General features: G+C 34.7%; 1 protein-coding gene across 9 annotated transcripts in view; it reads left to right on the plus strand.

Annotated features, from left to right (window-relative positions):
* Window positions 1–14487, plus strand: part of ADAMTS6 (ADAM metallopeptidase with thrombospondin type 1 motif 6) — a 362071-nt gene that overhangs the window by 202408 nt on the left and 145176 nt on the right. For all 9 annotated transcript variants that reach the window (XR_010131756.1, XM_063700711.1, XM_055367654.2 and 6 more), the window contains one exon: window positions 12988–13134. Coding sequence is in view for 8 of the 9 variants with exons in the window: in XM_063700711.1 (XP_063556781.1) it covers window positions 12988–13134 (147 nt within the window). In the remaining variant the exon portion in view is untranslated. The remainder of the gene's footprint in view (window positions 1–12987; window positions 13135–14487) is intronic.

Below are 14487 nucleotides of genomic sequence, written 5' to 3' on the forward strand. Positions count from 1 at the left end.
TGTTGCAGAAATAATAAAACTACTGAAATAGATTTTGTCACTCTCAAACTTGGGAACTTTGATGAGAGATTTTTCTTCATTTTGCTGGAAAAATAAAGAAGTTAATTTGTAGGCAGACACCATTGTCCTAATTGACTGGTAAGAGTTTTAGCTATCATTAACTAATTCAGCAACATTTTTCTCATAGTACTAGGGAAGACTACAATGGCCAAAGTTTCCTTGTTCCAGCTACCTTCCCTATCTTTGCAATGACTATTGTATATACCCCCACACACATACATACACCCCAGCATGTTAGTATATCTCTAATAGCTAGCTTCCTCTGGTACCTGGCATCTTTACAGTGACATGAAAAGAAAAATGTGTAAAGTAGTAGCAGAAAAGATATAAATAAGTTATGGTACTTTCTTTGACTATTGGAAACTTAACCTTCAGCTCAGAAGTGCTTATACCAAATGTGATCATTATTGTGTATGGTATGGGGAGAGTCTAGGTCCTAGATTCTGCTAGGCACCACCCTTATTAAATACATTCCTACCTAAGTTCAGTATCTTGAATTCACTTTTTAAAGTAGATTGCATATAAAGTTCAAAAGTAGAATTAAATTCCAAACTCTGTTTTAGAAAACACATGAGCAAATTGTAATAATTATCCTATTGGGTAAATACTAAATCTAAAAACGTTTGCCAGATGTGGGTATAGAAGGTTCTGACTGAGTACATCCCTTAAATTCTGTCTTTTCTTTACTGTAACAAGTGATTCATAGTCAAGCTCAGTTATGTATAAGAACAGTTCTCTAATGGAAAATCATTCTAAATTAAGAATGTCATTTTATTCCCTTGTTTTTTTTTCTTTTCTTTTTTTTTTTTTTTTTTTTTTGCTCCAATGGGAAAGCTTAACTTTGAGATTTTTACAGTGGCACAATTTAGACTATCATTATCTCATCATTTTAAAAAGTTGCTTCTTAAAGAAAAAATTAATCATATTAAACAGCATTAGGAAGCTGTTCTTTAATCTGGTAATTTTATGTGTGTTATCTCTTTGAAGAACTGACTGATCATCTATTTATTTTTTCCTTTGGAGGCAGACTTTAAAAGTACATGTTCTATGTACTAGTGATTGTTTAACAAAATGCTTGACAGAGTTTAAAGTACCATGATTATCTAACAAAAACAATGATGTTGATATATTAGCAACATGATTATCTTCAGTTTAAAAATTAAGATTGCTTAGACAGAAAAATTTAACGAGGCATTTTAAGATTTTCCTTCGCTATACAGATCTTCTGTTTGGTTTGAAAACATCTGTTATGATTTTAAAAAGAATCTCCAGACTAAATGCAAATTAAATTTACACTCAGTAGGCTATGTTTGCTCTTTCCATTCTTACAAATCTCCCAACAGAACCAATAAGAATTGTGTACCTAAATCAAGAGTAAGCTATTATTTTATGGTACAAAATGCATTAAGTTATTTTCACAGTGTTAAGGGGGATCATATAATATAGGAGGAAATGACACAAAATATGATCACAAATGGGCTGCCTCATATATCTTAAAAAATGAAAAGGCATGATAAATTCTGTCCTTTATAATAGCATGCTTTTACCCTATATAAGGAAATTTTGTTTTGTTAAATGACATTTCAAAGGAAAATATCATTTGCATAGAACATGATCTGCTTTAATATTTAAAATATTTCAGAAAAGCATGCATGTCAATAGACTGATAGATGCTGAGTTACAGAAGCTTAATTTAATGAATAACCTGTATGGCACAATTTCTCTCAGTCTCTGTATAGTAACCACTTTGTCTCTGACTGATGATGCCACTTGTTTTGACCAAAAACTCTCCCCTTTTACCCTTTTATTACTTATTATATAGTATTATATATTTTATTACCTTATCCACCATTAAGGGAGGTATGTACACATACGATGCTTCCAAAATTCTGCCTCTCATGGTTTACAGTTAGTCAGCAGATAGTCTCTCATTGATGCACAATTTATTTGGATTCAGAGATTTGCTGAGCACCTAATTCCAGAGATTTACTGAGATGATTACAAGGGATACTGTGCATTGTGGATATAGTGATGATGAAAACAAAAGTCTTATCCTGGAAGAACATCTTTTTTTTTTCACTTTTCTCTTTTTCTTACTCCAACTCTTGATCAGTTACTTCAAGGGCAACTTCCTCTAACCCGCTTGCATTCATGAGCCAAAACAAAAAGCAAAATTACTAGGCTAGGGATGTGTAGTGTTATGAAGAAAAGTAACAAGACACAATTTTAAGTTTGAACATAAAATAAAATCAGAGTCATTTACCTATAGAACTTTTTGATAATACTTAAAAGTCCCCTTTAGAACTTCTTCAGTTATTTTCATTTACCTTTTCCTTGTTAAATCTGCTTTTCTTTAAATACCACTAGTTCTATAGAAAACTTTAAAATATGTTTCATTCTGCTAAATTGCTAATGCCAACAGTATTGTCATATACTATTCTTCATTTCACAGACAATGATTTAGTGTGCAAAATAGGTTAAATAGTCTTATTTGAGCCATTCTCAGAGATAAAATAACAATTTATACCATTATTTTAATTCAATTCCATCTAACTTTTTTTGAGACACGGTGTCATTCTATCACCCAGGCTAGAGTGCAGTGGCATGAACACAGCTAACTTCAGCCTCAAACTCCTGGGCTCAAGTGATCCTTCTGCCTCAGCCTCCCATGTAGCTGGGACCATAGGCATGTGCTACCATACCTGGCTAACTTTTTGATTTTTTGTAGAGACAGGGTCTCACTTTGTTGCTGTATTCATCCACTCTTGCATTTCTGTAAAGAAATACCTGAGACTGGGTGATTTCTAAATAAAAGAAACTTAATTGGCTCACGGTTCTTCAGGCTGTACAGAAAGCATGATGCTGGCATCTGCGTGGCTTCTGGGGAGGCCTCCAGGAACTTACAATCGTGGAGGAAGGCAAAGGGGAAGTGAGGTATCTCACATGGCGGGAGCAGGAGCAAGAGAGAGAGGGAGGAGGTGCCACACACTTTTAAAAGACCAGATCTCACAAGAACTCACTCACTGTCCCAAAGACAGTACCAAGGGGGGGTGGTACCAAACTGCCTCCATGATCCAATCACCTCCCACCACGCCCCACCTGCAACACTGGGGATTACAATTTGACATGAAATCTGAGCAGGGACACAGATCCAAACCATATCAGTTGCCCAGGCTGGTCTGGAATTCCTGGACTCAAGTGATCCTCCCACCTCAGTCTCCCAGAGTGCTGGGATTATAGGCATGAGTCACAGTGCCCAGCTATACCATTATTTTTAGAGCAAATTTTTTCAGGGTTCCAAGAATGAGCTTCAAAACTTGAGAACCAAATCAATTTACAAAGCCAAGTCTGCTGTCTTGTGTAGTTAATCTGAGAGGAGAAATTAGTTGCCAAATTGTAGAACAAAGTATTCTGTATATATTCAGGTATGTATATTTAACTATATAGAAACTTTCTTTTAAAATATTCTCTGTGTGTGTGTGTGTGTGTGTGTGTGTGTGTGTGTGTGTATTATAACAGGGGTCCCCATGGCCTGTTAGGAACTGGGCCACACAGTGGGAAGTCAACTGCAGGTAAGCAAGGGAGGCTTCATTTGTATTTACAGCTGCCCCCTTTGCCCCCTCCCCATCCCCCCACTGCCACATTGCCCACATTACTGCCTGAGCTCCACCTCCTGTCAGATCAACAGGGATTACATTCTCATAGGAGCGAGAGCCCTTTTGTGAACTTCTTATGCGAGGGTTCTTAATTGCCTGCTCTTTCTGAGAATCTAATGCCTGATGATCTGTCACTGTCTCCCATCACCCCTAGATGGGACTATCTAAATGCAGGAAAACAAGCTCAGAGCTCCTACTGATTCTACGTTGTAGTGAGTTGTATAATTAATTCATTATATCTTACAATGTAATAATAATAGAAATAAAGTGCACAATAAATGCAATGTGCTTCAATCACCCTGAAACCACCACCCCCCCACCAACCCCACCCTGGTCTGTGGAAAAGTTGTCTTCCCATGAAACTGGTCCCTGGTGCCAAAAAGGATGGGGACCACTGTTATATCACACATCCATGTGTCCACCATTCAGATTTAACAAATATTAATATTGTCCCGTTGCTGTTTTGGGGCTTTTATTGTTGTTCCTTGAAAAGGTTGCCAATATCATATTGCTTTTAATTACCATAGTTTTATAATAGGTATTGAAGTTCTCCCCTCCTTCTTCAAAATTATTTTGGCCCTTTCTGACTCTTTACTTTCCTATATTAATTTTGGAATCTTAGTGTCAGTTTCTATTTAAAAAACTGATAGAATTTTAATTAAGCTGCTTATTCATTCAGCCTTGATGATGGGTTTGCAGGAAATTTACATGATTCCTAAGTGTTTTCGCATGCACTGAATGAAGACCTGTTCTTATATAAGGTAATGTAAGAACCTAGGTAGGGCCATCCAGGGAGAGTTATGCTCCAGAGAAGAGAGAAAGCTTTGGATAGGACAGGTGATGAGATAAGGCCAAATAAATAGAATGTCTTTTTTTCCCTTATAGTGGAATAGCTGCAATTCTTAAGATCCTATGTTATTTAAAATTATGTTTAAAAGTATTTCTTGCATATGAAAAAAATTGATTACCAGCCAGTTTCCAGTTCACAATTTTACAGTTAATTTTCCTGCAGAAATTAAATGATTAAAGGTTTTGATCAAACCTAACAGAACAAACATAATTGCATCATTTTTTCCTTATAAGTCACACTCCACTAACACTGTCTTCTCTATTTCTTTGGCCTTGACCTGGCATTTTTACATGGATCACAATGCATAGGCACCAGTAGTTCTTAACAAAAGCACACATAACCAAATAACACTCCAATGAAGTACCTAGACTAAAGCAACCATGTGTTCCTATGCTACAGACGTAGGCTTTTTATTTTTTTCTTCGAAGTTGGTCTAGTTCCCAGTACCCCCTGCTGTATAACCAACAGGGGTCTAGTTAAAGCAAATTATGTTAACTAATGAATTAAGCACATTATATCCAATTCACATTATGAGAACTTTACTAGTTTAGTCTGGCATCAGAGCTTAGATAAAGATTCAGTCAGGAAATTGTCAACATCATGGAAGTCCTGTGGATTGCTGTAAGTGTATGTCCCAGAGGTTGGAGAACAAGGGAGGCTGCGACTTTAATACCCCAAAGTCAAATGGGATCCTTGCTTAAAAAGAAATGAAGTACTGGCCAGGATCTCAGAGTCTCAGGAGCAAGGGAACTAGACAAGTGGTTTAGTTTCTCAGACTGGAATATAAAAGAGTGTCTTGTTCACAAGAAACAGGACCAGAGCCTAACTACTAGAATTCACTTGAAAACTACAATAGAACTGGACCGACAACATGCCATATTTTAATGCTGCTCTACAAAGCTAATGACCTCCATCTCTTTAAATTCTCTCTAACAATGAATGAAATTGGTCCCTGATCCCATGAGCAGAGTGGAGCCTTGCTGTATATGTGAATTGTATAACTTCAGTATGGTAATTGCAGGAACAAACGGCCAGAAAAAAGGGCAAAGTTCATCATAGTGAAAATGGAATTCATGGCAGATCCTCTGGATCCTACGTCTTATAAGAGACTGTTGATTAGGTCTGCATTTTAACCTCATGAGTCTCCTCAGTTTATCCAAATGAAATAAATCGACCTCCACTGAGATTCAGTTCACTTCACTAAACCTCTAAGCCTTCATCACCAATTGTTAGACTGTTTATATGCTAGGTACAGTGAATAAAATGAAATATAAAACATACTTTTTGCTCAGTGGGATAACTAGTAAAAATGGAATTCAGTGTCAAGCTATACACATAGGCTTAAAAATTTATTATTAACAGCCACTTTGGAAGACACTTTGGCAGTTTCTTATAAAACTAAGCATACTTTTAACATAGGATCCGGCAATACTTAAATGTGGAAATCAAACTATTAATGATTTCAGAAGATAATATGGAAGTAAATCCCCATGACCTTAGGGTAAAGAAGGATTTTTTAAATAAGACATAAGGAACATGAAATGTGTGATTAACCAGTTCAACCACATTAAAATTATGAGTTTAATCAAAAGATACCATAAAACAAACAGCACAGTGGAGGAAAAGGTATTTGCTACTGTGTTACAGTCAAACACATTTAACTGACACAGTCCAGTTTCAAGAATATATAAAGAACTACAAATTAATAAAATCAAATACTCCAATAGAAAATATGCAAATAGTTGAACACTTTACAAAAGAAGGCATCTGAGGTGTCAATAAGCATATAAAAAGATGTTCAACCTAATTAATATTCAGAGAAAGGCAAATTATACCTACTATGTTTGGCACAAATTAAGAAATCTGAAAATACTAAATATTGGTGAAGATGTGGTGCAAATAGGATTCTTACACACTACAGGTGAGAATGTAAATTGGTGCAATCACTTTGAAAAGCTGTTTGGCATTGTCTAGTAAATTTGAAATTTTACACAACTTATGACCCAAAAATCTATTTTGCACATCTATTCTAGAGCAGTGATCCCTGGGATGTCTGAGGCATTTTCAGATCAAAGCTAGTTTCACAATAGTACTAACACTTCATTTGCCTTAAAAAAAAATTATATTGATATTTGCACTGATTGTGCAAAAGCAATTGCGGGAATAAATGCTGACACCTTAGCATGAATCAAGACAGCCATGCCAGTATTCAGTGTGTTTGTAACTCCCATACACTCACAATAAAACCCACGCCATTTTCACTTAAGAGTGTCCTTGATGAAGCAGCAAAATTATTAGTTTTATTAAATCACAACCTTTGAGTTCATGTCTTCTTAATAGTCTGTGTTACTCATTACTGCTGCATGAATGCTGGCTACATGATATTTCTGGGTCAGAGGCAAAAGATGTTATTACAGTACAGCAAGCATCATAAGCATCAACATATTTACATTGGTTCCCCTTGGCCCCAAATTCCACAAGGGTGACACAATATGGGCCATATAAATGCTGCACACGCAGTGAGTTTGCATTGCAACTGAGAAACACAGAGCTTAAGGAATCTACCACTTTTATGACAAGTAATAAGTTAACCTGTTCGTTGTCCAAGAGGAGAGATGTTACCTCATCTCTGAAAATTACCCGGACAAATGGCCTGAGTAAAAGAACAAGTGATCAGGCACCTGCAGCAAGATGTGGAGGATCACAAAAGACCCAAGGATGACTGTCTCTCCCAATATGTATCTGTCTCCATGTGTGCGTATGTGTGTGTGTGTCCATGTGTGCATATGTGTGTGTGTCTGTCTCCATGTGTGCATATGTGTGTGTGTGTCCCTCTGACTTTTTCTCTGTCTCTGTGTTTGTGTTCCTAAAACCCTCCACAAATGAGAATCATTAACTCAAGGTAATCTGAAATGTTTACTAAACACATAAAACTGGCAATGAAGATATTCTCTTGTTACCCACTGTTCATCCATTGGGGTGGGCCCGAGGTTTGCCAAACACTCCTTTGTTCTTGTTTTTGTTCTTCTTTTTTTAAATTATTATTTTTGAAACTCAACAGCAGAGAGTTGAATTAGTTTTCTTTTCTCTTTATTTATTTATCTATACTTAGTTCAAGGCACGGCATCATTATCAGTATCAGTTCAAGCAGGGACCCTTCCTGTTTAATACCTGTATTAGTTTTTATATTTCTGTAGTCCCACTTATCCCCTCTCATAGACAGCTACTCAGATAAATTTGATATGTATATTTGAATCCCTATGTATCCTCGTAAAATATTGCAGGTTGTTTTGCATGTGTGTTTACTTTTTACTTTTTAAGTTTGAAATGATTTCACATTTACAGAAATATTGCTATAGTAGAAAGATTTACCATGTGTTCATTACCCAGATTCAAAAATAGTAAAGATTTTGCAACACTTGTTTTATCTTTCTCTATTTATATGTCCATAATATTTTTCTGATCTCTTTGAGAGTAAGTTGTAGACATTATATCCTTTATTCCTAAACATTTCAGCATGTATTTCCTAAGAACAAAATATATTCTCTTATATAGCTGTCATACAATGGTCTAATTAGAAAGTTTGACATTGATACACTACTATTATCTAGTATACAGTTCATACTCCAATTTCATTTATTGTCCCCAGCAATGTTTGTTTTCTGTAGCATTTTTTTTCTCCCTAATCCAGTTTCCATTGCATTTACTTGTTATCTTTTGAGTATTTAATCTGGAATAATTCTTCAGACTTTTTTGTTATTCAAGATTCTGTATGTAACTTTTGTTTACTTATGTGGTGTAGTGCTAAACATCTTGTTCCCTTTCTTAATTTTTTTTTTTTGCTGTTTTTAAGATCCACTCATATGGGCCAGATATGGGGGCTCACGCCTGCAATTCCAGCACTTTGGGAGGCCAAGATGGGAGGATCACTTGAGCCCAGAGTTTGAAATCAGCCTGGGTAACATAGAGAGACCCCATCTTTATGAAAATTTAAAAATTTTCCAGGTTTGGTGTTGCAGACCTGTGGTCCCAGCGACTTGGGAGACTGAAGTGGGAGGATTGCTTGAGCACAGGAGGTCGAGGCTGCAGTGAGCCATGATTGCGCCACTGCACTCCAGCCTTGGTGACAGAGCCAGACCCTGGACCCCTCGCACCAAAAAAGATCCACTCATATTAATGTGTAGACATCTATCTTGTTTGTTGCTTCTAACTTCTGCTTAGTATTCCACCATATACATCTGCCAAAAAAGAAATATATTCTATACTCCAGCCTGAACGTCCTATTACAGGGATCTTTTGAAGCTGATGTCATGAATGTCAGTTGTAAACTTAACATTGTACTTTGTGTCACTGTAAGTGAACTATTTGACATTGCCAGATCATTTCTGGGATTTCTTATGTTTGAAATGTAGATTACAGAAGTATATATTCTCTTAGATGACTAAAACCTAAATCCTTGAGACAACTATCTGCATCTAAATCCTTGAGACAACTATCTGCATCTGACACCTAAACTATAAAGATTCTTAATAGAAATAAAACTCAGGATTTTCTCCTTCAGTACTTGAGTTCATTGGTTTTAAAATCTGTTGGCTTACATACATCTGATTTTTTTAAAATCATGTACCTTATTGTGTATTTTTCAGTTGATGTCTAAAATTTTTCCTTTTATGACTAAGTAATTGCAAAGGATAGAATTTCCAGTGTTGCAAATATTATTTAAAAATAGAATTGATATATCCCTCTCTTAAGTATATGCAGTTTAATCTAAATGCCATAGCAATTAGGTAACTATCATTATGCATTTAAAAAATACATGAACAGGCTCTATAGTCAAAATTTACATCATTTTCCCCTCTTTTAATTCAATGTGCTCATTCCCCTTTAGAACTTTATCTTAATGTATATTTTAATATATCCTAGTATATTTTATAAGATATTTTATGCTTAAGAGTATTTTAAAATTATATACTGTATTATATATCTCTACAGCAAAAACATGTATATTAAAGTTTATTAATTTGTTTCTATGATCAGAAAGAAAATTCTTCTGGATTTAATGTTCGTTACATTACAATAATTATTAGTTTCAGTGACTGATTGGAAGAATATATACATATTACAAATTTTGATTAAATAATTAAATACATAAGTAAAGTTTTTATTAGAAGACATATCATTAATTGGATGTATTTTTTCAATTATTGCATTTATCTCTGTATTGCTATAATGAGGCAGGATTTCAGCATCAATTCAATTTCTATAGATGTGAATGCTGAGAAAATTTGTTCACATAAGAAGTGGACAGGGATAAAAGGAGTTTATTATAGAAATACCACTCAACTCTTTGAATTATTTGTCAAAATATAACCATGGGAATCTATCATCAAAGAATAGTTTTAACCATTGATCAGCTGGTTATTTGATTATATGCTCCTGCAAACCTGGTAAAAGTGAGGAACTGGAAACTACCTGATATGGTTTAATTAAAATCAACCATCAAAAGTTATTCTCTTAACATTGACACAAATGTTCAATTGCCTCTTTTCTTGGCACCATGTTTTTATATGCCAAGGCAATGCACTATTATAAAATTATACATGGGCGAAAGATATGCCTTTCTTTGTAAGACAGGAGATAGGATTTTGAAAGTAGATTTTGAAAGTAGAAGCTTGATTTTTTTTAGAAAAGAGTGCATAAGGAGTCGAGAATCTCAAAATTGATTCTCTTAAAGCCATCTGAGCCTGTCTACACACCTATCTTAACATGAAACAGGGATACGTATAAAATTGCCACTAAAAGGAAGTAGTATTTTTAAAGCTATCGTTACTTGAAAAGAATCATAGTGTTAACACAGTAGCATCAAACTTTCAGAGAAATAAGGAACATTACACATTTACACTACTGAGGTCTTTATGTAAATCCATAGTTGATTATTTTGACAGAATATATGTTTGATTTGACACACTTGAAACTTCACCTTCACATTCCTTGAAGACCATTCAAAGAGACTTACTCCACTGTGTTGAGGTCAGACTAGAATACCACATATTGGTGTTCTTGGAAGGTTATTTGATGTTTTAATTTAGGGCTCTGGATACTCTCATACATTTCTCTTTCTTTGCTTATTTTTCTTCCTCCACCTGAATTACTAGCTCTTCCTAATATGTGTATATGCACATATATGGGGCTGGGAGAAAAATATATATATTTATGTATAATATATATTTACATATAACATATATAATACACATATTATATGTATATAATATATACATGTATATGTATATAATAATTATACATTATATATTAATATTTTATATATAATAATTTATATATTAATATATAATGATGTATATGTATATAATTATATGTATAAGTATATAATATATGTATAATATAATATAAATATATATTATATGTAAATATATATTATATGCACATATATATATATTTTTTTTGGAGACAGAGCCTTGCTCTGTTACCCTAGCTATAGTATAGTGGTACGGTCTCGACTTACTGCAACTTCTGCCTCCTGAGTTCAAGTGATTCTCATGTCTCAGCCTCCAGAGTAGCTGGAACTACAGGAGCACACCACCACCCCCGGCTAATTTTTTCTGTATCTTTAGTAGAGACAGGGTTTCACCATGTTGGCTAGGCTAATCTCGAGCTCCTGACCTCAGGTGATCCTCCCGCCTCAGCCTCGCAAAGCGCTGGGATTACAGGTGTGAGCCACCCGGCCCGGCCTATGAGGACATATTATATGTCTTTATTACAGCTCTTTTTATATTGTACTTATGAAAGTCAATTCATTCTGCTTCCTAAGCATGTCTCAAATCTAATTCTACCTGTTTATCCGGCACCCTCGTTCAGACAAACATCAGTTCTCAGTTGGTAATGATTTTCTGACTACTCCCCTGGTTCCATTCTCTTCCTACTTCAGGATCTCCACCATGGAGTTACTATAATTACTTGTCTAATAGACAGATCAATTCCATATTCCCTGACTCAGAAATCTTCCGTTGCTCTTACTTAGAAGTCTTCCCTGTTTCTATGCTGCCAAGAGGACTCATATTAATATTTACTTTTATTAATTATCTTGTACTTACCTATTCCCAACTACCTTTCCAGACTTTTTCTCCAGCAACTATCCTCATCTATTTTACACTCTAGTGACATTTTCTTGAACACGTATCATGGTGCACTTATTAGAATATATGTCATAAGAGACACATAAATTTATTTTCTTAGTAATATTCAACCTAAACTTCTGGTTACTTGAGAAGAAACGTTAAAATGTATATGTAATCTGTTTATACACATACATTGTATAAACACATACACATATATATGGTATGTAGTGGGTATATCCTTTTCAGAAAAACATTTTTATTGTAAAAATGTTTTTTTAGATCACATTGTTAGCACTAAGCATGGCTATATAACACAGGAAAAAAATGACAAACAAAATATTTTAAAAATGAAGGAGGCTACGATAAAGAAAAACCAAAATCCTTAAGTATATCAATGGTTTTCAAAAGGTGTTTTGAAACACACATACAAACGACCACAAATTACATGTGTGTTAAATTCTCTTTTATTAATATTAGTAAGAAAAAGGACTTACGGCCGGGCGCGGTGGCTCCCGCCTTTAATCCCAGCACTTTGGGAGGCTGAGGCAGGCAGATCACGAGGTCAGGAGATCGAGACCATCCTGGCTAACATGGTGAAACCCCGTCTCTACTAAAAATACAAAAAATTAGCCAGGCGGGGTGACGGGTGCCTGTAGTCCCAGCTACTCGGGAGGATGAGGCAGGACAATGGCGTGAACCCGGGAGGCGGAGCTTGCAGTGAGCCGAGATCGCGCCACTGCACTCCAGCCTGGACGACAGAGCGAGACTGCGTCTCAAAAAAAAAGAAAGAAAGAAAAAGGACTTATGTATTTGGCCTATATCCTAAAACTCAACTGATCATAGCTATCTTCTTGTAGTTCTCTTTTGGATTCAGCATAGTGAGGTAGGATGAACACTAACATGTTAAAAGGCAGGTTCTGCTAACAATTCCAACACTGACAAACTGTGTGATCTTTAGCAGGTCGTTTATCTTTGCTAAATCTGTTTTCTAATTTATAAAGTAAGGATTGATATACAATATATTCGGCTCAAAGAGAACTTGAAACGTGCGATAACAGGTGAGAGTATGTGATTACATTTAAAGAGATTTAGACATGTATTGTATCACTGAAGTATTCCTTATTCCTTAGTCTCTTTAATTTTAATCCTAAATTTCTTTAGAGGATCTGGCCTATCCTGATGGAAGGCATATGTTGATAAGGCTAATAAATGGCCAAATAAGGAAATAAGGGATGTGTTGGTTTTTTTTTTTATTTATTTATTCTATGTTTCTTCCTCATTAAAACAGTTTTGGTATGAACCATGATGGAATTGGAAATTCTTGTGGGACGAAAGGTCATGAAGCAGCAAAACTTATGGCAGCTCACATTACTGCGAATACCAATCCTTTTTCCTGGTCTGCGTGCAGTCGAGACTACATCACCAGCTTTCTAGAGTAAGTAATCTCTGGAGAGTGATGATAAATTGCTCCAGAAGTAAGCCACTGGTAGAAGCCTAACATGTAGTGCTTTCAACTTTGCATAATGAGTAAGTTTTATAGGGCCTACTGATGTTTCAACTTTTTCCTAAATACTTTAATATATCATTGTGGCAATTTTTTTTTCTTCATATAGAATTTATAGAATAGAGGAAGTGGAGCAAGGATGTAAGTGGGACTGATGGTGTGAGTGTTACAATTGTTTAATAAATGGGAGAGAATTTCAGAAAGCATTCAGATTTGCATGATTTAATAGCACATAGGCCAAATTTGAGTTCAGTGATTACATATTTTATTTTGTCAGTGAAAAAACTGAGTTCTATAGGAAAGCCAAAGTATCTAATAGTAACAAACAACAACAACAACAAAAAAACCAAACACCAAGGAAATGAACACTTTGAGAAAAAGATTTGTTTTTGAAAATGTATTAAGCAATCCATTTTTCTACAGTTTGAGAATTTTTGATCCTTTAATGTATATTCCGAGAGTCTGGTTATTTAAATGTGAAGAATACAAATTAGCTCAGGTATAACTATGTTAAGAAAATCAGATGTTCTTCCACATCTCACTTGCATAGGGCTTCAGGATTGTACTTTGGAAACTGATAGACTTGGGTCTCACTTTCTAAGTGCGTGTTCCTTAACTTTTCTAATCTTCAGTGTCCTAAGTTGTTAAATGAATTTAAGTCATACTGTTTATGTCATCAGGTGTTATATATGTGATTATATGTCATGCTATAATGTATATAAAATACATAACAGACATTCTTTAAATGGTAAATATTATTTTAAATAATATCAAGATTTCAGTGCTTTATTGCTTTACCATTATTTTTAACTGTTTTGTGCCATTTTTTTCTTTAGGGAGGAGAAATTAAATACTCTGAGAAAAAGTAAGGTATACATAAAGCACAGGCCAGCAATGGAAATTCTTCTTAAAAATTGGCTCTGTTCAAAGTTTATATTAAAACGATTGTATTGTAAAATTTTAAAAATTCAAACAAGTTACATAGGGTAACATTATTTATTAAAATTTCCTTCATATCTACTAATGGCCAGAGCATATATTTTGAAAACTATGATTAGATATTTTTAAAAGGTCACAAACAAGAGACTTTAAATTACCTAGCACAATGCTTTATTAAAAAACAAATCAAAAGATAAATGCTTAAAATGAGCTCTTTTAATGTAATAATAAAGTTGAAGGAATTTGAAATTTATTTCAGAAGGTAGTTCTTCTGATAACCATATTATAACCTAATAATTTTTAATCTTAGTAACAGAAAATTATAAGATTATACTTGCCTACAGT

The sequence above is a fragment of the Gorilla gorilla genome, chromosome 19, assembly GCF_029281585.2.
Source record: "Gorilla gorilla gorilla isolate KB3781 chromosome 19, NHGRI_mGorGor1-v2.1_pri, whole genome shotgun sequence".
Lineage (NCBI taxonomy): Eukaryota > Metazoa > Chordata > Mammalia > Primates > Hominidae > Gorilla > Gorilla gorilla.